The sequence below is a fragment of the Oncorhynchus clarkii genome, chromosome 15 (genome assembly GCF_045791955.1).
Source record: "Oncorhynchus clarkii lewisi isolate Uvic-CL-2024 chromosome 15, UVic_Ocla_1.0, whole genome shotgun sequence".
In the NCBI taxonomy this organism is placed as follows: Eukaryota; Metazoa; Chordata; class Actinopteri; order Salmoniformes; family Salmonidae; genus Oncorhynchus; species Oncorhynchus clarkii.
The window spans coordinates 22,413,677-22,440,669 of NC_092161.1; the positions used below are offsets into that span (position 1 = coordinate 22,413,677).

General features: G+C 38.9%; 1 protein-coding gene and 1 long non-coding RNA gene across 5 annotated transcripts; one reads left to right on the forward strand and one right to left on the reverse strand.

Annotated features, from left to right (window-relative positions):
• Positions 1 to 26,629, reverse strand: LOC139367066 (uncharacterized). 3 transcript variants are annotated; one of them, XR_011626835.1, is made up of 6 exons: positions 26,463 to 26,629; positions 25,394 to 25,459; positions 21,043 to 21,119; positions 11,724 to 11,875; positions 1,565 to 1,635; positions 5 to 1,205 (listed from the first exon to the last, which is right to left on the reverse strand). It is a non-coding gene; the product is annotated as an uncharacterized lncRNA (long non-coding RNA). The 3 variants fall into 3 exon arrangements; XR_011626834.1 differs by lacking the exon at positions 21,043 to 21,119 and having other exon boundaries at positions 1 to 1,205; positions 26,463 to 26,597; XR_011626836.1 differs by lacking the exons at positions 21,043 to 21,119; positions 25,394 to 25,459 and having other exon boundaries at positions 26,463 to 26,598.
• On the forward strand, positions 5,222 to 20,944 carry LOC139367063 (myosin-7-like). Of its 2 annotated transcripts, none has more exons than XM_071105034.1 (40): positions 5,222 to 5,281; positions 5,411 to 5,454; positions 7,266 to 7,474; positions 7,824 to 7,967; positions 8,059 to 8,215; positions 8,301 to 8,328; positions 8,421 to 8,526; positions 8,654 to 8,746; positions 9,031 to 9,094; positions 9,185 to 9,283; positions 9,697 to 9,800; positions 9,898 to 10,036; positions 10,138 to 10,256; positions 10,439 to 10,588; positions 10,680 to 10,850; positions 10,993 to 11,302; positions 11,413 to 11,486; positions 11,682 to 11,887; positions 11,988 to 12,111; positions 13,700 to 13,836; positions 13,925 to 14,180; positions 14,418 to 14,660; positions 14,830 to 15,006; positions 15,117 to 15,262; positions 15,338 to 15,428; positions 15,521 to 15,910; positions 16,013 to 16,139; positions 16,235 to 16,353; positions 16,443 to 16,639; positions 16,819 to 17,002; positions 17,365 to 17,530; positions 18,396 to 18,520; positions 18,606 to 18,914; positions 19,024 to 19,227; positions 19,336 to 19,632; positions 19,765 to 19,869; positions 19,983 to 20,078; positions 20,166 to 20,300; positions 20,579 to 20,627; positions 20,815 to 20,944. In XM_071105034.1, exons 3-39 carry the CDS (start codon positions 7,274 to 7,276, stop codon positions 20,597 to 20,599), a joined length of 5,814 nt encoding a protein of 1,937 aa, XP_070961135.1. In that variant the 5' UTR covers positions 5,222 to 5,281; positions 5,411 to 5,454; positions 7,266 to 7,273; the 3' UTR covers positions 20,600 to 20,627; positions 20,815 to 20,944. The 2 variants fall into 2 exon arrangements, with proteins under 2 accessions (XP_070961135.1, XP_070961137.1); XM_071105036.1 differs by having other exon boundaries at positions 5,414 to 5,454.
• Positions 26,630 to 26,993: the final 364 nt, after the last annotated feature.

Here is a 26,993-nt window from a genome sequence, read left to right on the forward strand (position 1 = left end):
TGGATTTTTCTGAAAATCTCCTGACTTTATTGCTTTAGTTTTTCTAAACGTTACTGAGCAGAATAAATAATAAAGTACATTTAAATTGCATCTCTGTATATTGCTTGTAATATGTTACCTTTTGTGCCAAAGGTTTTTCACGTCTGGTATAGATATCAAGGTTGGTGTTGATGCCATTATGAATAGGATTTCTAGACATTTTGGAAGAATAAAATGCACTATTATTTAACACAATTATATAAAAAAACACTGATTTTAATTTTAAAAAATACAGATAACATACGTCAAATGGTATCATAGTAAAAGACAAACATTTAACACCTCGCTTAAGTTTTGATAACATTGTGAGTAATAGTTACAGTGTGTCTCAAATTTAATTGGGTTATTTACCAATTTTATATACAAAACAAAGATGACACTATGAATATGAGGGAGGGAAATTCTTGCCATCAACAATGGTAAAGGTGTGACCGTATCTATACATTGTCTTGAACAGTAACCCTTTTCGTGTCATTACAATTTAGCCTCCATATCTGCATCATCCGAAGTGTACTTACATTTTAGACCACTGTATTCAAACAGTGTCTTGTTAACAGCCTTGAATACATATGACAACATTATTCTATGACAATATTCTGTTGAAATCAATTTGAGTAATGCTAACCAGTTAGAGAACTCAATAATAATAATAATAATATAGTGAAGGCAGTGTACATTCAGAACAAGAGGTGCACTTGCTTAGCAATGCTACACTAGAGACTAAATGTTTTTCTATATCAAATAAAGCATGTAACAAGAAGTCCATACAATGCAAAATTCTACGCAATGCAAAAGTTCTACACAGTAAAGAGCTGCGTGCAGAATCTGTTATTGACTGGAGGTTGGGGCAACTCCAAGAATGACCTAGAATAGTGAATTGGCCATAAAATGGTTATGAGTAGTAGTGTTATTATAAAAGTATCAGATTGTATTCCTTCTTAATTTGAAGTGAGGTCAAATATACCTTTCAGAATAACGATACATCACCTGTTCAGATGCTTCTGTGGTCCCTGTGGAAAGAAAACACTTTCCTGAGACTACATTGACGGTGATCTACAAGTGTACACTGGGCCCACATTTTTTAGAATTTTTTGGTTGGAGCCTCCTGGTTGGGGCTGATGTGCAGATGTTGAGGGAAGAAGGAACTTAAAAGCAAAAGGAATCAGCTGAAAGAGAAGAAAGGTGAAATGTAAGATCAAATGGAGGAAAAAGCAAAGGGAATCATACAGATCTACTGGTTTAAAAGTCACCCTTTGTCCCGATGCTAATTCAATAAATATCTGTCGTTCTGGTAAATTCTATTTAAAAAAAATCAAAACTAGCTTGCAACGTTATAAGAAAATAAAACGGGCAATTGTGCTTGCTGCTGAAGCGTGACACAAGCAAAAAAGGTAACTTGTTAACCAACACATCTGTATCAAAAGACAGAAATTAAAGACATAACAAATCTAATTAGAAGTAAATGAAACAACAGGCACTATAATAGTGTATAATCTAATGCTACCAAAGACAGTTCACTTCGTACCATCTCTCTTGTGTGTGGTCATGCTTGCTGTCTCTGACAGAAATTCACCCAATGCAAGAGGCATCCTGCATCTGTGAGTCACATGGAGGAGAGATTGATGATACATACAAATAAGGTAAATATCACACAGTAACTGTCTGCATCCAAACAAAACACTTATTTCATCCTGTTAATTGTTAATAAGCCATAGTGCAGCGCTTTCCAACAGCCTTTCCATTACCCCACAAATAAAAAGATTCTAAAAGTAGATTGCATGTTTGTTTCCCCACGAAACTAACACAGTGTGACAAAATTCTGCCTAACTGTCTAATGTCCCGTATCTGCGGATATCAGCATGACAGAGCAAAAAATGTGCCCATCAATGAACAAACGTAGCCAGCTACTTTGCTGTACAGAGATGTGCAACCTTTGTATTGGGATAAAACATAAATTCAGGTGGAAAAAAAACAACCTTTCTTGCAACCTTCACTTTAAAGCAGCAATCAGCAGTTGAAACAATAGCAAAGCTTGTCCCTGCCCCTGTTTCAGTAAATATCTAAAGGGATGGAGCTGGAGAAATGTAACTACTCCCAAATTCATAGATAGAGCTATGGATGCCAGGACTGACCATCCATGATATCAAAATGATGGCTTTAACCATGTTTTGAGGCGATACAGTGTTGTTTATATTTACTTTGTTTACAAACAATGGAGTTAAACAAGCTTATATTTTGGGTTCTGATGGGGTACGACAGTTGAGCTAAGCTTATGAGGCATTTCAAAGTTATAATCTTCAAGAATCAATGGGTACATATAATGAATGTATAACTCCAAAAATGATGTAGCAACTGCAGACTGCCCCTTTAAGCTCAACTTTCTAAATAATGATAAAACCAGCAATCAGTTAGTTACATTGAGTCCAACATATTTCAATGACAGTTTTATGTTAACGTATCTACAGTGTGTGAATAACACAAGCCTAATAGCGTCAGAGTGTGAAAGGCAAAGCAAGGACAAAGACAACACTGAGAAGTGAGGTGCGTTCTCCATGACCTTTGAGTCACAACAGACACATGGACATCCTAATTATAGGGCAGTCTTTGAAATACAAAGGAGGGTCAGATTACACATTTCAACAGCAGAGCAGTGGTAAAGTGTCCAGCCATCATTCCTTCTGTCTGACAGGCAGTTCTTATAACACAAGCAGACTGGACAGCTGAGTATGAGGAGTAAAAAGAGAGGTTGAGCCTAGAATAGACTGTTCAAGTACTGAGACTAAGTACGGAGCTTAATGAGGGGAGTGAAACATTTGAGGGTCAAATCAAACAGTGCAATGTAAAACAGGTTTTTAAAAAGTTAAATACTAGAGCATTGGGCAATAGTATGTAAGAGGCACTGATGCAAAATACAAGTGAATACAAATACTATGTCAATATGTTGTGGATCATGGCAGATTTTAGAGGCTTGAAATATATTGGCTGATAGATGGGGTGGATATACAGCGGGGTCCAAAATGATTGACACCCTTGATAAAGATGAGCATTGATGACTGTATAAAATGTCTAATTCAAATACTGCGCTGTATTGCATGCTCAAAAAAATGTGGAAATGATATATTTTATCCTAAAATGATTCTACCATGATTATTGATAATTTATACCATGATTACGGATAATCCATTTTGCAGTCCCTTTTATTATAAATAAGAATAAAATATGTTTCTAAACAAATTTATTTTAATGTGGAAGATACCATGATTACCAATAATCCTAAATTAATTGTGATAAAGTTACAGAAGGTCAAAGATCATACACCCAAAACATGCTAACCTCCCCTGTTATTGGTAGTGATGAGAGGTTAGCATGTCTTGGGGGTATGATCTTTGACCCTCTGTAACTTTCTCACTCATCATTATTCCCGATTCATTCAGGATTATCGGTAATCATGGTAGCTTCCCCATGAATACACAAGTATTTAGAAACACATTTTATTCTTATTTATAATAAAAGTGACTCCAAAATGACACAATACATTATTAACCATTCATTTCTATTGGGCACATAATAATCTGAAACACAACCAAAACGAACTGCGAATGGTTTCAACAAGTTTGTAGAGTCACAAGCTTGATGTAGTCATTGCGTGCTAGGAACATGGGACCAAATACAAACCTTTTGACTACTTTATTCATAAGAATCTTTTGGGGTGTCAATAATAGTGGACCCCACTGTGCATTATCCTCAAGGGAAAGAATAACGTGCCAGTGAAAGTATTGGCTTACAAAACGTTGCTTCTTTTAAAATCCATCTTTGAGAGAGAGAGAGAGAGAGAGAGAGAGAGAGAGACTATTTGTTTTTAGCCATCTACTGATATAGTTTTGGGGTAAAAGGTCACACTGTTTTTTCATGATCAGTGTGCATTTCCTCCTGTAGTGACAGGAATTAATTTCTCGACAGCTGGGAATTGGACACCTAACAGTATCATTGAGAAGTAGCATGTGGAAGCTAATTAGGAAACATTGAGGCTGAATGCTCAAGGTGTGAAAGCTGTAGGAGTCAAAGGTGCTCCTCTATGTCTAAGGAGGGGAACTCTCTCTGGCGATGACAACCACTATATTGTCACCTTGTAGACAGCTTGTAGACAGCTTCACACTCACACATTGGCAGCTATCTTGACCTTTTACGGTGTGTTGCTACAAATCAAAGACCTGATGCCCCTTGGGTCAGCACCTTATGTAGTATTCTACCCAGACTTTTCTGACCTGATTAGCCAGCACCGTATACAGGTTATTTTAACAAAAAAAGGTAGAAGTGACATCCTAACATTTATAACGTAAGTGTTTTTTCTTAACATTTAATTTTAAAACATTAATATTTCTAACGTACATTGAGTCCCTCTAGCATGAGTTTCTTGAAGAAAGTGACATGTATTACTCAATGTATGGTTTTAATTAATTTACTTATGTGCACTTCATATACTGTACACCCAAAGAACAATTTCACAGGGTTATTTTTGTCCTCAATGACAAAGGGAAGGAAACAATGCCACGTCAACAAGTCGAGGTCTAGTGTTATACTTACAATAGCTGTTACTCTTGGTGACAATAGATGTGAGAGTGACCTTGTCTTGGTGAACAAAGGACAGCTGCACTTGTTTGCATCATAAGAACTCTATCATGCAATTAATTTACACACTGCAACAACACTTTCTCATGTCATCTCATTTACTCAACGCAATGTTGGAGGAGTAGCAAGACTAAAATCCCCAAGTCATCACAAAGAGCAACGAATGGGGGGGCGGGGGGGAAGGACAGGGGGAGTGCAAATCTTTTTTTTTAAATTGACATATATTACTACAAACTGTTTTTGGAGCTAACTTACTTCGTGTCATTGCACATTAATACATAATTTGATGAATTCCCATTGGTCAAACATACATGCTTGTAATGTTTAGATGACTACAGTGCCTGAGACTGCCCTTTGATCAAGTGGGCTTTCAATGCAGCCAATTTCTCCCCTCCTCTGTCCTCCCTGGAATAGCCTGTTGTTATAACGAGCCTGATAGGTCAAAGAGGTATACACCTCTAGCCCCAAATACAGCTCTTTTGAAATAATCAGTCTAATTTATGTCATGACATGAACCATCTCCATATAGGGCTGAGCAACACTCTTTATAAAGAGTGATGGATACCAGGGGGAGTCAGACCAGGGGAGACACAAGGCACCGGACATCCTGAAGGTAAGCATATAGAGGCAGTCTGCTGAGGAGGGCAAAGATAATCATTACAGGACCTAACAATAGTCATAACCAGACATAGCTGGTCAGTTGACTGATATTTGTCTTTGTATTTGTCTATTTCATTATCAGTAGAGATCTTTTCCACCAAATATCCAAGGGGTGACCAACAACAGGTAAGATTCACAATCTTCTAAAATAAAGGCTCTACCAGCCTCCTAGTGGTTTGTGTGAAGTCTTTAACTGCGTTTCATAAAATGTGTATATAAATGCAAAAAAATATATTTTGTTGTCTGTACTCATTAATCCAGTCAACTTGTTTTTGTGGCATAATACATATATCCTGTATAGTAATTACATGTTGTCAGTGTCATCACTATCACAAGCTGTAGATTTCAGCTACAGTGGACCTAGTCACTTTTGTCTGCTCTGAACCTCACAAGTTTTGGTTAATATTTAATGTGCTTTTGGTTTACTGACCTTCATATTGTTCAGATAAACTCTTATTAATCTATGACTCTAAATCTGGTAGCCTACTGGTGTTCTGCATCAACCCTCATGTTTCTTTAGGCTTAATTTAAGTTTTATTGGCCTGCCATGACCATTATTACCATTATACTACTCATATAGAGTATATACATGTACCTGCCAAAATAATGGAAACACTTGAGTAAATGAGGGATAGAAAGTGTATTGAAAGCAGGTGCTTCCACACAGGTATGGATCCTGAATTAATTAAGTAATTAACATCTCATCATGCTTAGGGTCATGTAAAATTAAAATGGGCAGGCCATTATTTTGGCTACCATGGCCATGCCCCCCCATAGGATGACAATGTCCCTATTTCAAAGGGCACGAGTGGTCTCTGAATGCTTTGATGAGCATGAAAACGATGTAAACCATATGCAATGGCCGTCTCAGTCACCAGATCTCAACTAAATTGAACACTTATGGGAGAGTTTGGAGCGGCGCCTGAGACATCGTTTTCCACCACCATCAACAAAACACCAAATTATTGAATTTCTCATTGAAGATTGTTGTCATATCCTTCCAACAGAGTTCCAGACAGTTGTAGAATCTATCCCAAGGTTCATTGAAGTTTTTCTGGCTTGTGGTGGCCCAATGCCCTATTTTTTTATTTAACCTTTATTTAACCAGGCAAGCCAGTTAAGAACAAAATCTTATTTACAATGACGGGCTGCCCTGGCCAAACCCGGACGACGCTGGGCCAATTGTGCGCCGCTCTATGGAATACCCAATCACAGCCAGATGTGATGCAGCCTGGATTAGAACCAGGGACTGCAGTGAGATGCAGTGCCTTAGACTACTGCGCCACTCGGGAGCAAAGACACTAAATATTGGTGTTTCTTTTATTTTGGCAGTTACTTGTACATACAGCCACACTAATATCTAATGTTCCAATTCATTTAGGTCTTTGGGGTAACATTTATAAAAATGTTTTGATGTTGTTGTATGAAGGGACAATCAGGACAAAGGTCTAATTTACACTAAATTCCAAAAATGGTACCAGAGAAGTGAAATACAGCCCTGGTGCCCTAAAGTTGTTGATGTATTTAATATTCTTTAATATTAGTGCTTTACACTGATATTAGATTATTACCACAATATGCACGGTTCCCTTTGTCATGAACAGAATAAAATGTCAAACTATCAAAATATGGTTGATATTGTAAAAAATACTGTAAAGTATGAAGATCTAAATTGCTGCTGTTTCATAAGTTTGAGAAATGTTTGTCATGAGAATCCTGGCATACAACACACCATGGCAACAGTGAGAGGACAGCCACATGTAAATCTGAAGTTTAGCAAATTGAACCTAATAATAATAATAATAATAATAATAAATAGAATATACAGTACATACACACTATCCACAACAACAAATACATGGTATTATTCCAACTCAAACCTGGTACTGTGTGTAAAATATACATATGTATTCAATACTCTGTTCCTGCCTTCACAGGTTTAAGAATGGGGGACACATTGATGGCAGAGTTTGGCGGTGCAGCTTCCTTTCTGCGTAAATCTGACAAGGAGCGTATGGAATGCCAGACTAGACCCTTTGACATAAAGAGAGAGTGCTATGTGCCTGACCCTGAGGTAGAATACGTCAAGGCCACAATCACCAGCAGAGATGGGGCTAAAGTCACCGCTGAAACAGAGTTTGGAAAGGTAAATATTTTGTTGAAAAGCATTTCTGAAAAAATTTGACCTGGAAAATGGATACCTGGAAAATCATAAGATAATACATTTTTCTACTAAGAACTCTATGACTGATGAACAATTACTTATAAACTGAATTGAGTTATGCACTTCACTGTTTAGTATAAAAAATCTTACAAGAGATACTAAAGCAGAATCCTTTAAATCTTTGACTTTCATGTAAATCAGGCATTACATGTAAATGGATGATTTCTGTAAATTCTATGTTGTGTGTAATATCAAGTTAGGGTTTGTCTCAAAGTGAATAGCTCTGCACCTAGAAAATGACACAGAACTATTTAATTTGCACTTCTTTCAGACTGTTACTGTGAAGGAGGACGACGTCCACCCCCAGAACCCGCCAAAGTTTGATAAAATTGAGGACATGGCGATGTTCACCTTCCTGCACGAGCCCGCTGTGCTGTTTAACCTCAAAGAGCGTTACGCAGCCTGGATGATCTACGTAAGTAATGACCTGTCTGCTAATATCTCCATTAAATCAATCATTCATTCAAATGAATTGAACTAAATATGCATCCCCTTGTCTTCCACAGACCTACTCAGGACTGTTCTGTGTCACTGTCAACCCATACAAGTGGCTGCCAGTGTACGATCAGTCTGTTGTCAATGCATACAGAGGCAAGAAGAGGACAGAAGCTCCTCCTCACATCTTCTCCATCTCTGACAATGCCTACCAGTACATGTTGTCAGGTCAAATATAACTTTTCCTTTTCAAATATATAAATCAAATGATATTTGGATAATGTCACATTTACTGATACTTCTCTTTCAACAGACAGGGAAAATCAGTCTGTCCTTATCACGTAAGTACATCAACCAAAGGTTATATCCATTTGAGACTATTAGAAATTAAGAGAAATTCTGAGACATCAACATTTGTATTTTTAAATTCCAGTGGAGAATCCGGTGCTGGAAAGACTGTTAACACCAAGAGAGTCATCCAGTACTTCGCCAGCATTGCTGCTGTTGGTGGAAAGAAAAGTGCAGCGGAAGAAAAAAAGGTCAAATTTAATGCAAATGAAATATTCTTCATGGCTGGATGGGTATATGTTGACAAAACCCAATTTTATTCATAGAGTATTGTTTTTTATTGCATCATTTTAACACTGTGTGGTTGTTGGGTTGTAGGGGACCCTGGAGGATCAAATCATCCAGGCCAATCCTGCCCTGGAGGCTTTTGGTAATGCCAAGACCATCAGGAATGACAACTCCTCCCGATTCGTAAGTTTGGTCTTTGTTTGTGAAATATTATTCAAATCTTATTATACATGTTCAGTGTTTCCCCTATATGGACCACCGCTACAAAAAATATGTAATTTAATATATACACATATGATATTTGAGTGAGAGTGAGAGTGACTGGCCTCCATCCCTATCAAAGTTGCCCATTCCTGCATTACACCATGCAACCTCAAGTGCACCTAAGGTATTCAAAAAGAAAACAAATACTACTTGAACCCAGATGTAATGTGCTTATTAATTTATTCTTTGACAATAACTTACAGGGTAAATTCATCCGAATTCATTTTGGAGTCACTGGGAAGCTTTCATCTGCTGACATTGAGACTTGTGAGTACAACACTCAATTTGCTCAGGAATGAACAGATCTATTTGACAGGAAACACATTAATAGCAAAATAACTTTTCCATACTGATCAGATCTTCTGGAGAAGTCACGTGTCACTTTCCAGCTCAAGGCTGAGAGAGACTATCACATCTTCTACCAGATCCTGTCCCAAAAGAAACCAGAACTGCTGGGTGAGTTTTGAATCATCAAACTGAGTAGGGTTGAGGTCAATTCTGGATTCAACTGAAAATTTCTGATGAAATCAAATTAAAATATTATGGTGCAACCAGCCCAGGCCTTGTGCTACTCCCATTCCCTACCGTAAAACACAATGTCGTATGATTTATGTTGTAACATTTTCTTTGTATATAAAAAAGTTGCAATTATTCAAATGTAATTTAAGCAGACAACATAAAAATGTTATGCACACATAACAATCTCCAGCAGTTTATTTTAAATGATCCTGTCTATTTATAATATTACAGTTTTCTTTTTGCAGAAAGCAATTTTTCTAATTGAACTCAACCCTAATACTGAGTATATTATGTTAAGACCTATACCACAGCATGAACACACATAAACTGAGCTGTTCAATTCTTTTCAGAGATGCTACTCATCACCAGCAATCCCTATGACTATGCCTTCATCTCCCAAGGAGAGATTGCTGTAACTTCCATTAATGATGCAGATGAGCTAATGGCTACTGATGTGAGTAAAAAATCTATATACTGTATATGCAATAACATTTCACTTGTATCCAACCCTCTCTCCAATACAAAACAATGGCCTTTTATTTCGGAACTAGGATGCCTTTAATGTGCTTGGATTTGCCCAAGAAGAGATTAATGGCATTTATAAGCTGACTGGTGCCATCATGCACTACGGCAACATGAAGTTCAAGAATAAGCAGCGGGAGGAGCAAGCAGAGGCAGATGGCACTGAGGGTGAGTGCTGAGGATTTAAAACCTTTCACTTCATTATGCAGTAGTGAAAATCTAAAATCAGTTGGATTGCCTCTTCCAATCATAAAACTTTGTTTTTCCAGATATTGACAAAGCTGCATATCTGATGTGCCTGAACTCTGCTGACCTAGTCAAGGGGCTGTGTAACCCAAGGGTCAAAGTTGGAAATGAGTGGGTCACAAAAGGTCAGAATGTCAACCAGGTGAGTCTTCAACATTTAAAAAATAATATTCAGCATAAAACTTGTCTATGTTCATACCTGTAATTCCCCATTGAACATTGCTTTTTAGTCCAGGACTAGGCCTAATCGGTGTCAGGGAAACTGTCCCTTAGTGTTTCTGTTGAGGCTATGTTTCAGTCATTTATTTTCTCAATATTTTGTAGGTGTACTACGCTGTTGGTGCACTGGCAAAGAAAATTTACGAGAACATGTTCCTCTGGATGGTGATAAGAATCAACCTTACTCTGGACACTAAGAATGCTCGCCAGCACTACATTGGTGTGCTGGACATTGCTGGCTTTGAGATCTTTGATGTGAGTATTTAATAAAAAGGACACATCATAAAATGATTTATCTGAACCATCACAGCTGACAAAATAAAGTAACTGTGAACTTCTATTTCAGTTCAACACCTTTGAGCAGCTGTGCATCAACTTCACTAATGAGAAGCTGCAGCAGTTCTTCAACCACCACATGTTTGTGCTGGAGCAGGAAGAGTATAAGAAAGAGGGCATCGTCTGGGAGTTCATTGACTTTGGCATGGACTTGGCTGCCTGCATTGATCTCATTGAAAGGGTTGGTGTCTTCAGTTTTGCAGTAGTTGATGTGACCTTAGAAATATTTGATATTTTAAAGGCAATCTTTTTACATGTGCTGATATTTATTCACTATGGTTTTCCGTTAGCATTAATGAATTTGTATTCATTCCTTCCACTAGCCCATGGGTATCATGTCCATCCTTGAAGAGGAGTGCATGTTCCCTAAGGCCAGTGATTCCACATTCAAAGCAAAGCTGTATGAAAACCATCTGGGCAAAAATGCATGCTTCCAGAAGCCTAGGATTATTAAGGGTAGACCAGAGGCCCATTTCTCCCTGGTTCACTATGCTGGCATTGTTGACTACAACATTGGTAACTGGCTGGTGAAGAACAAGGACCCCCTGAATGAGACTGTGGTCGGACTGTTCCAGAAGTCAAGTCTTAAGTTCCTGGCCAACCTATTTGCAAACTATGCTGGTGTAGAAGGAGGTACTATGTGTTTATATCAGCAAAGACTACAACACACTCAAATAAATAATCCACAGCATATGATAGTAGTAATAATAATATATTTCAATAGTTATTTCATTATCATACAGCACCCGAAGAAAAAGCGGCTGGAGGAAAAAAGAAGAAAGGCTCTTCCTTCCAGACTGTGTCTGCATTGCACAGGGTAAATCTGAGCTTAAATCAATATATGTATGATGTTTTCACATGTCAGAATATTAACAAATGTATTATATTTGCACAAAATTTGAGATGCCAGTATGTTGTGGATTGGCATGTTAGCATTAAATGCCACTGTGACTCGTGAGGTACTTGGAGACTCATTCACTGATGGAAAATTCTACATTTGTCATACTGACAGGAGAACTTGGGTAAACTCATGACCAACTTGAGGTCTACTCACCCCCACTTTGTGCGTTGCATCATCCCCAATGAGACCAAGACTCCTGGGGCCATGGAGAATCCTCTGGTCATGCACCAGCTGCGCTGTAACGGTGTGCTGGAAGGCATCAGGATCTGCAGAAAGGGCTTCCCCAACAGAATCCTGTATGCTGACTTCAAACAAAGGTAAAAAATAATGATGCGTTTCATTTTCAAAATAAAATAAACCGTTTACCTCTTCAGGTCTTCCATTATATAAGATAATTTCTTTCTGATTTAAATTCAGATACCGCATCCTCAATCCAAGTTCTATCCCTGAGGGTCAGTTCATTGACAACATGAAGGCAGCTGAAAAACTCCTGGGCTCTCTGGACATTGACCATACCCAGTACAGATTAGGACACACTAAGGTAAGTTATTTAAATAGATGAAAAGCAATAAGACCTGTTGGAAAAGGATGGAAAAACAGCAGCAATTATCGGGTCCGAGAAGTATATTAACAATACACCACCATCTGGCCAACCTGAGGAATGATTCTTGAAATAACTGCTGATATACCATTGATCATGCTTATATCATGCCATCGGTCTCTAATGCAAATGGGTCATGTCAAGAAATACACATTTATACTTGGTATAGTGCCACAAGCTAGTAGATCCAGATCTACAGTAAGCAATTGAAAGCATAGTGGCCATGATTTTTGAAATAGACTTCAGTGTTAATTTTGTCAGCTATTTTGGATTTAGTTTTAGTCTTATATTTTATGACTAAAATACCTTTTAGTCTTAGTCCCATTTTAGTAATTTCACCCTTCTTAGTTTTAGTTATCAGTCAACTAAAAATCTGGACAATTTTAGTCTTAGCCCCAGTCATTTAATCACATATTATTCAGTGTATTATTTTTCCATTAAATAATGAACATTGACCTTCCATCATGTGGATATTAAGATAACCTTGTCCCACTAGGTCTACTATTCCCTCATATTGCTGGCAAATTGATATTGTGGCAGATTGTAACCAATGCCAGCCATGATTTACCATATAGCCAAGGCTACAAAGCCAAGGCTACTGAAATACGTTAATTCTGCCAATGAGAGGATTGCATTAAAAAGTGCAATATGCAGAAATCGCTCTGCCATTTCTTGGTGGCTAAAATTAGTTCGCCTAATTCCAATTTATGTCACAATACAAGCACGTATAGTGTAGAGAATCATTGTACTATCTAAAACCCTGTGAAATGTATTTTCCATAAGCAAAAATATTGTATTTTCAGCTGTTTGAAGCTGGTGTACAAAACCGAAAGTAAAAAATAAAACTTAAGAATGGGAAGCATATGAATAGGTCACATAGAACAGATCTACTGCTTCTTAGACTTGCTTCAATGAGAATGACATATCTATAACTAACATTTCTATGTGAATTTGGTCAGGATGCCAAAAAAGTTACATATTGCAGCTTTAAATCTTTTGCAAAGGCATGAATGTTTATGATTGGACAAAACAGAGCTTCATGTCAAATTGAATGCTCATTAGTCTCACATGAAATTCAAGTCTCATCACATTTTTATCAACTAAAATGAATACTAATTTGTTATAGTTGGATCATTTTTTCATGGCATCTCCTCATCTCGTCGTTAGTTTTCTTCAGGGAAAATAGGTCATTGACAATATTTTTTTGTCATAGTAATTGTTAACAGAAATGAACACGGTTAGACTTTATGTATTTATTATTAAAGATCTTGCCAAAATGTGTAATTCTCGGTCAACGTGCTGGGACTAAAGTTGTAAAATCAATTGCACATAAGAGGGCCAACTTGTGTTCAATTTGTGACATTTTTGTACAGAGACAAGAAATCCGCAATCTAAACATGACTACCAAGTCTTGTAAATCTGGGGGGGTACCTCATTTAAGTTATTTATGGTCAACTGGCAGAAAAATACAATCCTACCAAATATGAGACGATCCAAGCATCACATTACGGCCTTTGTGTATCTTTAGGTGTTCTTCAAGGCTGGTCTCCTGGGTCTACTTGAGGAGATGAGAGACGATCGTCTCGCTCTTATCATCACTGGCTTCCAGGCCAGATCACGTGGTCTACTTGCTAGAATTGAGTTCCAGAAAATGGTTGACCGCAGGTTGGAATTAGAATAAACAAAACTTCTGCAGACAATATACTGAAGGTGGAAAAGGTTTTATAACACGCCAATTTACCTAATTTTACAGGGATGCCTTGCTTGTGATCCAATGGAACATTCGTGCCTTCATGGGTGTCAAGAATTGGCCCTGGATGAAGATGTTCTTCAAGATCAAACCTCTGCTGAAGTCAGCAGAGACTGAGAAGGAGATGGCCAACATGAAGGAAGAATTCCTGAAGCTTAAAGAGGCTTATGCTAAATCTGAAGCTCGTAGAAAGGAGCTGGAAGAAAAGATGGTCTCCCTTCTCCAAGAGAGGAATGACCTGCAGCTCGCTGTCCAAACTGTGAGTAACATTAACTGCACTGCAGTTGCTGCATTCACATCCTTTGTCAAAATGGTATTTCCTAGTTAGCTATTAGCTCTAGAGAAATTGAAAAAGAGAGAGAGAAGAGACATGATTTGATAAATAGATACGCACAATCAGCATTTGTTGATCATTTGTAGTGTCCAAATAATTTGTCACCAAACTTTTGAGCTTTGGAGAATGTGATATACTCACAACATATTGACACATTGACAGTCAGAAGACACTATTGGTGATGCTGAAGAGAGATGTGAGGGTCTGATCAAGAGCAAAATCCAGCTTGAGGCCAAAGCCAAAGAGCTGACAGAAAGACTGGAAGATGAGGAGGAGATGAATTCAGAGCTAACTGCTAAGAAGAGGAAGCTGGAGGATGAGTGCTCAGAACTCAAGAAGGACATTGATGATCTGGAGCTCACTCTGGCTAAAGTGGAGAAGGAAAAGCATGCCACAGAGAACAAGGTAATGGTTTATCTTTATTCTTGTGATGTTAAAGCTTCATGTGCCAGAGTCTGGTGTAGCGGTTTCAGCTCCCAACTCCGGACCACACATGCACCCCCCCCTTAGTTCGAGCCAAACTGAAATTAATTGGTTTGGAGTTGAGTGTAATGACACTGTTCATTTTCCGAAGGTTAAAAACCTGACTGAGGAAATGGCAGCTCTGGATGAAATCATTGCCAAGCTGACCAAGGAGAAGAAGGCTCTGCAAGAGGCTCATCAGCAAACGCTGGATGACCTGCAGAGTGAGGAGGACAAAGTCAACACGCTGACCAAGGCCAAAGCCAAACTGGAACAGCAAGTTGATGATGTGAGTATCAAATAGTAATTCATAAATAGTACAACTAAATTAGTAATATCCTAAAAATATGCAACAGTAAATTGCTTACTATGAATATTGTTTAATATATCCTTTATCAGCTTGAAGGGTCTCTGGAGCAAGAGAAGAAGGTGAGAATGGACCTTGAGAGAGCCAAGAGAAAGCTGGAAGGAGACTTGAAGTTGACCCAGGAGAGCCTAATGGACCTGGAGAATGACAAGCAGCAGCTGGAGGAGAGAATGAAGAAGTAAGATCACAACCCATAACATCTCATGAATAGTTATTTTGTAGAAAGTGCTCAAATGTCTAATTTACTTATCAGGAAGGACTTTGAGATGAGCCAACTCAACAGCAAGATTGAGGATGAGCAGGCCATGAGTGCCCAGCTTCAGAAGAAACTGAAGGAGCTGCAGGTATTTCCATAGCATCGTTGAAAAGGGAATCCTTCTGTTACAATTGTTTATGTTCTGATCATACCAGAAAATTTGAATTCCTACCATTTAAGGCCCGCATTGAGGAATTAGAGGAAGAGCTGGAGGCTGAAAGAGCTGCCCGTGCCAAGGTGGAGAAACAGAGGGCAGACTTGTCCAGAGAGCTAGAAGAGATCAGTGAGAGGCTGGAGGAGGCTGGTGGAGCCACTGCTGCCCAGATTGAGATGAACAAGAAGAGGGAGGCTGAGTTCCAGAAGGTGCGCAGAGACCTTGAAGAGGCTACCCTGCAGCATGAGGCTACAGCTGCCACTCTGAGGAAGAAAAATGCTGACAGTGTAGCTGACCTGGGAGAGCAGATTGACAACCTTCAGAGAGTGAAGCAGAAGCTGGAGAAAGAGAAGAGTGAGCTCAGGCTGGAGCTGGATGATGTGGTCTCCAACATGGAGCAGATTGTCAAGTCCAAAGTATGTGGTATTATTGAGCAATCTATAAAATGTATGTTTTTTCTCGACATTTTAAAGAAGAAATTTAGTGATGCTGTTCTGTATTTTTAAATCTGTTTTTAGACAAACCTGGAGAAAATGTGCCGCACTCTAGAGGACCAGATGAGTGAATACAGGACAAAAGCTGAGGAAGGACAGCGATCCATCAATGATTTCACCATGCAGAAAGCAAAGCTTCAAACTGAGAATGGTACATACAGCATATTAACAAAAAACCTGAACAGCCGAAATGAATAACCACAGTATGTAATATCATTGAAAATAATTTGAATTGAATGAAAACAGGTGAATTTGCCAGACAGTTGGAAGAGAAGGACTCTCTGGTCTCTCAACTGACCAGAGGTAAGCAGTCCAATGTTCAGCAGATTGAAGACCTCAAGAGACAACTGGAGGAGGAAGTCAAGGTATTGATACAACAAATGCAGTGTCCTTTATCCAACTACTATCTATCTTCCAGCATAATTACAGATCCTTTTTTAAATGTCCTTACCAGGCCAAGAACGCACTTGCCCATGCAGTGCAGTCTGCTCGCCATGACTCAGATCTGCTGAGGGAGCAGTATGAGGAGGAGCAGGAGGCCAAGTCTGAGCTGCAGCGTGGCATGTCCAAGGCTAATGCTGAGGTGGCTCAGTGGAGAACCAAGTATGAAACTGATGCCATCCAGAAGACTGAAGAGCTTGAGGACGCAAAGTAAGGATGTTTTATTACTTTCTCTTACTTTTCAGGCTATTGAACCTTGGCTGAAAGAGCAATACACAAAAGTACATGACGAATAAATAATAAGTTGAATACCTGCTAAACAATCACTATATATCAGGAAGAAAAAAGTCAGATGTTCAGAAATGTGTTTCTCATCTATGTCAATCTAGGAAAAAGCTGGCTCAGCGACTGCAGGATGCAGAGGAAGCTGTGGAAGCTGTAAATGCTAAATGTTCATCCCTAGAGAAGACTAAACACAGACTCCAGAATGAGATTGAAGATCTCATGGTGGATGTGGAGAGATCTAATGCAGCTGCTGCCTCTCTGGACAAGAAGCAAAGGAACTTTGACAAGGTAAAAAAAAGAAAACATTTTGGATACGCAAGCCATAAGAGGCTTCAATACAGTACGAGGGGCGGCAGGTAGCCTAGTGGTTCGAGAAGTGGGCCAGCAAGAAGGTAGATGTTGAGTGAGCTAGCAACCAGAATGTTTATGGCATCATCTTACACACTACCATCGCTTGTTGTCCAATTGAACAAGGCACTTAACCCCCTATAATTGCTCCAGCTGCAGTGCGACTGAAACATTGCTTCCAGCCCGTGTGTGTCTTGAAGGGTTGGGTTGTGAGTTCTCTGTAAGTTAATGGACAATAAAGTACATTGTATCTTAATTATATACTGTATTCCAACTACCTAAAATACCTGTGTGATTTCCAGATCCTGGCTGACTGGAAGCAGAAGTTTGAGGAGTCTCAGACTGAGCTGGAGAGCTCCCAGAAAGAGGCCAGATCTCTCAGCACTGAGCTCTTCAAACTCAAGAACTCTTATGAGGAGTCTCTGGATCATCTGGAGACCATGAAGAGGGAGAACAAGAACCTCCAAGGTCAGACCATGAGCATTATTAGCCTATATAATTTAGTCAATGAAAGATCGATATGTAATGGAGATTATGCGTGTGAATGTTTAAACGTTAAAACGGAATTGGGATCGTTGAAGTTAAGAATAAATCCACTAACAAAAAACATTTGTGTGTTTTTCCCCCACAAAATTAAAATCACAGTGCAGTTATAACAAAACATATTCTTTGCCATGTTATAGCCAAACTAGACGATAGGCTATAAAGGCCTGGGTTTTGTTGTGTAATTTAAATAAAACCAGAGGAGAAAGAGTCAAATTTGAGGCTACTTTGGTAAATGTACAGATTACCAAGACATATGACAATGGTCATGTCCTCTCTCTCCCTCGCTCTGGCTCGCTTGCTGTTGCTCTTTGCTAATGATACAAATTTGTGTTCAGTCTTCCCGGTCTGTTGCGTGTAGAATATCCTAGCCTATTGCAAGCCAAGCAATATTTTGGAGTCGACTCTCCACCACTAAATCATCGTCATTAACAGTTGGAAAAATGGCAAAGGCAAGAGACAGCAGTGAAGTCCTATATGGCAATACTTTAACAAATTAAATGAGATGGTTGTGAAATGTAAACTTTACAGAGTAGAATTGAGGTACAGTAATGGTAGTACAGGTGCTTAACCATCTGAAAGGGACGCACCGTGAGACCCAAACCGTTGCTGGCAGCAGCACAGCTGCAGTGTGAATTCACATGGAATTTTATGCATTAAAAAAATAAAATAAACGGAAAACCAATACATTTCTGATTAAACATTGGGATTTTTTCCCCATTTGCCTCACCCCCAATTCAACAATAGTTATCACAAAATGATTCCGATGTACAATAATATTTTTCCACAGAGGAAATTTCTGACCTGACGGAGCAGCTTGGTGAAGGAGGAAAGAGCATCCATGAACTGGAGAAGATCCGTAAACAGCTGGAGCAGGAGAAGGCTGAGATACAGTCTGCTCTAGAGGAAGCTGAGGTGAGAATAGATAACATTTACAGATAGTGAAAGTACCAACATTTAATTAAGATTTTACAAACTATGGGTGGCTGTGTTCTCATAGGCCTCCCTAGAGCATGAGGAAGGGAAGATCATGAGAGCTCAGCTGGAGTTCAATCAGGTGAAATCTGACATTGAACGGAAGCTGGTGGAGAAGGATGAGGAAATGGAGATGAATAAGAGGAACCAGCAGAGAGTTGTGGATACCCTGCAAAGCTCCCTGGAGTCAGAGACTCGCAGCAGGAATGAAGCTCTCAGGCTGAAGAAGAAGATGGAGGGAGATCTCAATGAGATGGAGATCCAGCTCAGCCAGGCCAACAGGCAGGCATCAGAGGCCCAGAAGCAACTTAAGGGTCTCCATTCCCATCTGAAGGTATTACTTCCACACCACTGAATTAAAAACATTGCTTGTGCCTTTGGATAAAGCCAAACCACACTGTGAAACAAGAAAATAAATTTAGTAAAATCTATTCTCTCTAAAGGATTCTCAAATGCAGCTGGATGATGCTCTTCGTAGCAATGATGACCTGAAGGAGAACATTGCCATTGTGGAGAGACGTAACAACTTGATTCAGGCTGAACTGGATGAGCTGAGAGCCCTGGTGGAGCAGACTGAGAGAGGCCGCAAACTGGCTGAGCAGGAACTGTTGGATGTTAGTGAGAGAGTTCAGCTGTTGCACTCACAGGTAAGACAGTAATATAGAACAATTAGGGTTCTCCTTAAATATCTGCTACTTGAGGTATGTAGAGGTAATATACAAATAATTTGTCATATATACATACTGTATGTGTAGAACACCAGCTTACTGAGCCAGAAGAAGAAGCTAGAGGGCGACACATCCCAGCTTCAGAATGAAGTGGAGGAGGCTGTGCAGGAGTGTAGAAATGCTGAGGAAAAGGCCAAGAAGGCCATTACTGATGCTGCTATGATGGCAGAAGAGCTGAAGAAGGAGCAGGACACCAGTGCTCACCTGGAGCGCATGAAAAAGAACATGGAGCAGACCATCAAGGACCTGCAGCACCGCCTGGATGAAGCTGAACAAATCGCCATGAAGGGTGGCAAGAAGCAGATCCAGAAGCTGGAGGCCAGAGTAAGTGTCTAAGCTACATTCTCATCTATTAATTCAATGTCACAATTCATATTTGTAGCTTCAATATTGAAAGTAGTGATAACTAACGAAATAAATGTACATGGTGTGTTAACATCGATCATATCTTTCTAGGTTAGAGAGCTAGAGACTGAAGTGGAACTGGAGCAAAGGAGGAGCAGTGATTCTGTGAAAGGAGTCCGTAAATATGAGAGACGCATCAAAGAACTCACCTACCAGGTACATTGTTTTAATTTAACAGTGCACAGTTAACAATTAACATTAACATGCTCAGAATCAAATGTAAGATATATACAGTATATGACTATTTCTTCCCTTCTTTTTGTGTGCAGACTGAGGAAGACCGTAAGAATTTGAGCCGCCTGCAGGACCTGGTGGACAAACTGCAGCTGAAGGTCAAATCCTACAAGAGAACTTCAGAGGAGGCTGTAAGTAACCATCCATATGTTGCATATTTAATTCTCAAATTGTTTTGTTTGCTAGAAACCTTTAAATAATATTTTTTTAAATCACAGGAGGAACAAGCCAATTCCAATTTGGGCAAGTTCCGTAAGATTCAGCATGAACTGGATGAGGCAGAAGAGAGGGCTGATATTGCTGAGTCTCAGGTCAACAAGATGAGAGCCAAGAGTCGTGATGCCGGTTCCAAGGTCAGTGAAGTTTCTGTTTCAAAAGCCTCAACTTTCTGGGAACTGGGACTCTGTTTAATGGTCATTTCAATTCTCGATATTACCTCATGAATCCTGAAGAAAATAAGTAATAGATGCATAATCTATTACATTGTTACCAAGTAATTATGCATACCTGTTGAAGTTCCACATTGTAAAATTTCAACAGGAGGACACGGTATACGGCAATATAAAATGTTTTTCAGTACACAGTAAAATGTTCTAATAATCAATCAATCCATCTATCTTCTCTGTCACAGAAAGGAAAGGATGAGGAGTGAGGCCAAGAGTTGTGATGCTGACTCCTAGGTCAGTTCTTTTAATGAAAATAATAATATTGGTTCTAATTTGCAAACTCATCTCAAGTATGATGACAGTCCCAAGCATTTGATGTCCAATAACCATACTATCATTCATATAACAATACATTGAAATACTGTTTTTTGTGTTTACAATAGTTTATTACATTTTAACCTTCATCCATCTTCTGTCACAGAAATGACATGATGAAGAGTGAAGCTCTCGGATGGACCTTTCTGAAAATCTCCTGACTGTAGTGCTTTAGTTGTTTCTCTATTCTCCATGTAACATGAGCAGAATAAAGAATAAAGTCAAGTTAAACAGCCCCTCTGTGTATTGCTTGATTCTATTATGAACAGGTATGAAATCGACTATTATTTAACAAAATTAACACGGGTTTTCATTGAATATACTGATAACTTACCTCACAGAGAATCATGACAATAGACAAATATCTCTCATTTTTTCATCTGGGGGTGCTTCTGAGCCAAATTGGGTCCCCTAAATGAACAGATATATTGTTCAGAAAATACCTATATAGACAGAGAATGAAACACCTACCCACAACCATGAGCAATATCATATTTTGTTGGCACAAAAGTAAGGATTTGTGTGGTTTAATAAGAAATGGATTATTATTAGATCATATAATGGTGGAGGTGTTGCTGTTTATATTCAGAACCACATTCCTGTAAAGACTAGACTAGAGAGGATCTCTTGTTAAATACGGTTGAAGTAATATGGCTACTGGTTCATCTGCCTCACCTAAAGCCCATTCTTGTGGGAAGCGGCTATAGACCACTAAGTGCTAACAGTCAGTATCTGGATAACATGTGTGAAATGCTTGATAATGTATGTGATATCAACAGAGAGGTATATTTTCTGGGTGATTTACAGTTGAGGTTGGAAGTTTACATACACCTTAGCCAAATACATTTAAACTCAGTTTTTCACAATTCCTGACATTTAATCCTTGTAAAAATTCCCTGTCTAGGTCAGTTAGGATCACCACTTTATTTTAAGAATGTGAAATGTCAGAATAATAGTAGAGAGAATTATTTATTTCAGCTTTTATTTCTTTAATCACATTCTCAATGGGTCAGAAGTTTACATACACTCAATTAGTATTTGGTAGCATTGCCTTTAAATTGTTTAACTTGGGTCAAACATTTCGGGTAGCCTTACACAAGCTTCCCACAATAAATTGGGTGAATTTTGGTCCATTCCTCCTGACAGAGCTGGTGTAACTGATTCAGTTTTGTAGGCCTCCTTTTCTATAGGCTTGAGGTCATGGCTTTGTGATGGCCACTACAATACCTTGACTTTGTTGTCCTTCAGCCATTTTGCCACAACTTTGGAAGTATGCTTGGGGTCATTGTCCATTTGGAAGACCCATTTGCGACCAAGCTTTAACTTTCTGACTGATGTCTTGAGATGTTGCTTCAATATATCCACATAATTTTCCTCCCTCATGAAGCCATCCATTTTGTGAAGTGCACCAGTCCCTCCTGCAGCAAGTGTTTATTAGTGTTTCCTAGGGGACCCTATACGCTTTGGCGACATTGCATATTTTCTCTTAGTTACTTCATGTAGCTAACATTTACTTGCTTTGCATAATCCTCTTTGATTTAGAAGATACTGTTGCACAAACAACATGCTGATTTAGGTCTACACCCTCACTGTTATCTATCAGGCTGTATTAGCTAGCTACGTTTATTTTACTCATTACATTTATTAGCTAGCTAGCTATTATTATATTAGCGGCTAACAAGATTTAGGGCAACTTGCTAAGAAAAGGAAAACTAGCTGTTTGGTGATGTAAGAAACACAAACTAATAGTGTCATTATTTATTTTATTTTTATTTATCTGTTATTTTACCACGTTCTCATTTGCAGCAACAACCTGGGGAATAGTTACAGGGGAGAGGAGGGGGGATGAATGAGCCAATTGTAAATTGAGGATTATTAGGTGACCGTGATGGCTTGAGGGTCAGATTGGGAATTTAGCCAGGACACCGGGGTTAACACCCCTACTCTTACGATAAGTGCCATGGGATCTTTAATGACCTCAGAGAGTCAGGACAAGAGGCGTGGCTAGGTCTGTGTGGAAAGTGGCACGGAGAGAAAGAGCAGAGATGACGTTACACTTGGTGTATCACATTTAACAAAACAAACATTCAAATACTGGTATAGATGGTAAAGTAAAAACCCAAACCGATCAAGTTTTAAACAAATCAAAATATATTTTATTTTTGAGATTCTTCATAGTAGCCACCCTTTGCCTTGATGACAGCTTTGCTCTCCAGGACATCTACAGCACCCAATGTCACAGGAAGGCCAAAAAGATCATCAAGGACATCAACTACCCAAGCCACGGCCTGTTCACCCGGCTATCATCCAATTCGGCTTGATCCCTAAGACCCTCACAAACTTTTACAGACGCACCATTGAGAGCATCGTATCACCTGTATCACCTCCTGTCACGGCAATTTCACCGCCCGCAACCGCAGGGCTCTCCAGAGGGTGGTGCTGTTGGCCCAACGCATCACCGCGGTTACACTGCATTCCCTCCAGGACATCTACTGCACAGCACCCAATGTCACAGGAAGGCCAAAAAGATAATCTAGGACATCAACCACCCAAGCCACGGCCTGTTCACCCCGCTATAATCTAGAAGGCGAGGTCAGTAGAGGTGCATCAAAACTGGGACCGAGACAAACTGAAAAACAGCTTTCATCTCTAGGACATCAGACTATTACATAGCCATCCCTAGCTGGCCTCCACCCAGTAACCTGAACTTTGTCACTGTCACTAGCCGGCTACCACCCGGTTACTCAATCCTGCACCTTAGAGGCTGCTGCCCTATGTACATAGACATGGAATGACTGGTCACTTTAATAATGTTTACATACTGTTTGACTCCTTTCATATGTATATACTGTATTCTATTGTATTCTAGTCAATGCCACTCCGACATTGCTCGTCCTAATATTTATATATCTCTTAATTCCATTATTTTACTTTTAGATTGTGTGTATTGTTGTGAATTTTCAGATAGTACTGCACTGTTGGAGCTAGGAACACAAGCATTTCGCTACTACCGCACTGACATCTGCTAAATATGTGTATGCGACCAATAAAATTTGATTTGATTTTGAATGCTGCAGATAATCATTCTTAACTTCATTACTTAATGTATTGATTTTATACCAATTCTGGGGTCAATTTAACTAATAGTTCATGTTAAGATTGGTGAAAAATTTTCAGCTTTATTTTCATAATATTTCACATTGTTTGTCTGCATAATTTACTTGAGACATAGTCTACTTGATCAATAGTTATTGCTCTAGTATCCTATGGTGCCACTGGTGTCATTGACATCTGTAGTGCCACCAACTGGTCTGGTGCAGCCATCTAAGGTTTCCAGTGAGTATATATCCACTGAAACTAATTTAAGACAAGTACCATGGACATACATTCCACATTTACTGTCAATTGGTCCTATGGTTCATGAGAAGAATTTTGGCATATTTTAGCATATTAGCGTACGTGCTAATATGCATCTACTGGTGTAGTGTGGACGTATTTGAATGCGTCAATGTTCTTTACTCAAACTCTTTAGGGACTATTGTGATGAGTCCAAAGAACACATTTGTAGTGAATCTGACTTTTAGTTGATGAGAAGAAGATTTATGATTATTTTATGCATTAGCGTTACACAGTCAAAAAAGTGAAATGTGAATAGTTTCCTCTTTTTTAAAGACATCAATGCCAAACGTAACATGGATCATCATGGTAATTCATGTCTTTGATTACCCTAAAATGTTTCAAGTTGATAGGCCATTGTGGAGTTGATTTACAAAGAATTTAAATGGACACAAAATATGTACTGCTTTATCAATTAATCAGCCATGTCTTAACCAATGCCTTAAATGTTCTCAAACTAAGTTAAGAGATGTACCATGGGCACCCATACTAAATTGGGGATATTTGGATTTACGGTTCATGAGAAGATGTTTTTCAAAGGTTTTCAAACATTGGAGGACAATTTATCCTGACGGGGTCCTTGAGACAGATTTGTTCAGCTACATACAAAGTTTCAAGTTTATAGTTCAAATGGGGTGACAAATATGCAGGTTTAAGTTAGACTGCTTGTAACAGCGCCACCCATTGGCCAATTGGTGCCATTCTTTTAGATCAAGTCACACATGGTCTATGTTTGAGTTATTTGACCATGTCAAGGAACAAATATATAAGAATACCAACAGGTTTCACAGATTCACGATAAACCCCTAAATAATATACAAAACAACACAAACATAAAACACAACTACAATCCTCAGTGAAGAGGCTTCAACAACGTACTTTGGAGCAGTTCCTCCTTGAGATGGTGTTAGAAGAAGGTTGTGTTGCAGCAATTAACCCCTGACCTAAAACTTAACCATATGCTTGCTGTTGTAGCCTCCTGCCATCAAGCTTAGAATCCACATTCCCATCCTCAACTACGTTTCAATCAAACACACCAACTGGTTCTCGTAGTGAATGCTTCTCAGAAATGTTTACTCTCTATGGCCTTGACAATCATGCATTGGTTACAGTAAACTTAAAATAATTAATACATTCCCTCCATTTATTTTTAGTGATGCTTTTGTTCAAGGATGAACATTGGCCTAATTATTATAGTAATGATCTTAAATTGCTTTGTTTATGTGTGACCAAATTTCAGTAAACAGACATTTTTATAGACCACCAGCTAATCTCAGAAATCAATGTACCTCACAAGCTGTCCATCTCAATCAGAGAAAGGCACTCAGCAGGAATTTCACTGGGTTATAGTTGTACTGAAGGACAAAGGGAGGGAAACAATGTGGCATAAACAAGACAGAGTTAAGGTTACACCCCACAAGCCAACAACTTGAGAGACAGCAACAGCCACACCCCACTTATTAGAATAGAAAACAACTTTATTGTCTGTTACTGCAAATCATTTACATATGTCTTCTGCTCCGTTCTAAACCCCCAAAATGTAGATTTAAATTCTAAATTCACTAGGCTACATATGTATGATTTTCACACCACGTACACATATTTAGGTTATAATATCACAACTGTGTCTTGTATTCTGCTTATTATATAGGCTAATGTTGGTTCTTCTCTATCATTTTCTTCATTGGGCTTTGGAAAGACGCCAATTAAAATGTAACTATGAGTAATATAATTGTGCCATATTTGGGGGGTATTTAGGCTGGTCATTAGACAAGGCTTTCTAGCTGAAAAAGGAACAAAACTCTATTAAGTTCAATTTTATTTGCATAAAAAACATTTAGCCTTATCTGTTGTCTTTCTAATTGCTTACATTTTGTGCATCTTAACTTTGAATCACTCAACATCAATAACTGACACAATTGGGATTTTAATTTAATGTACCCTTATTGTGAAGTGTTACCACATTAATACTGAAATACCGTAACATGTTTTTTATACGCAAGAGTTTAAAGTGTTATACTTAACTACTGATACATTAAGAAACAACACGCTAATAGTCCATCTGTGTTAACTATAGGGAAGGCTGTGATGTGATTTCTTGGGCTGCAAACTGTACTTCGTACCAAGTCCAGCTGGGAACTCACAACAAATGATCTACCCCAAAAATGAGATTGAAGCGAGGTCTTATCAAATCAAGGCTATTTTCTTAGTCTTTCGTATTCTGACTATGACACAAATTTCCTATATGATAATAATATCCACACAAATTTCTTAAAAGATAATATCCCTGCACCTGCACATTGAATACAGCATGCTGACAGTCCGATAGGACATACAGATAATGTCATTATGACTTACCTTGGGTCAGTGCTGATTCTGTTGCTAGAGGAAGATTTGTGGAGGCTACTCCTGCATCACTAACCTATATCTTTCTTTCACCCCCTGTCAGGGAGCCCACGTGCCTTGGTGAGGGAAGAGATGGTCTTAGCCTGGGGGAGCAGTAGAGATGGCCTGGCAGTCTGTCAATATATGGAGACAAATGACAACAGAAGAATAGGTTAAGGTGAATCCATGTGTTGAAGTACATCAAGCACGACACACGGCAGCTGGGAATGGGATCCTTAGCGAGTCATTGAAGGGCAGGGGATGGTATGTTCAGCTGTGGAAGCTAATTGCAGAACCTCAAGGCTGAAGCGAGGGCCAGGGTGTGAAGTTGTAAGAGTCAAAAGGGCTCCAACATGCATTATACTATACAGGGGTCATATGCACAGGTCTTGAAGGAGGTAACACCATTTCCAGCTATGTCACAAGTACATCATCACCTTGTTAACAGCTTCACACTTCTTGATCTTTAACAGTGTGACACTTACAAATCCAAGACCTCATGTC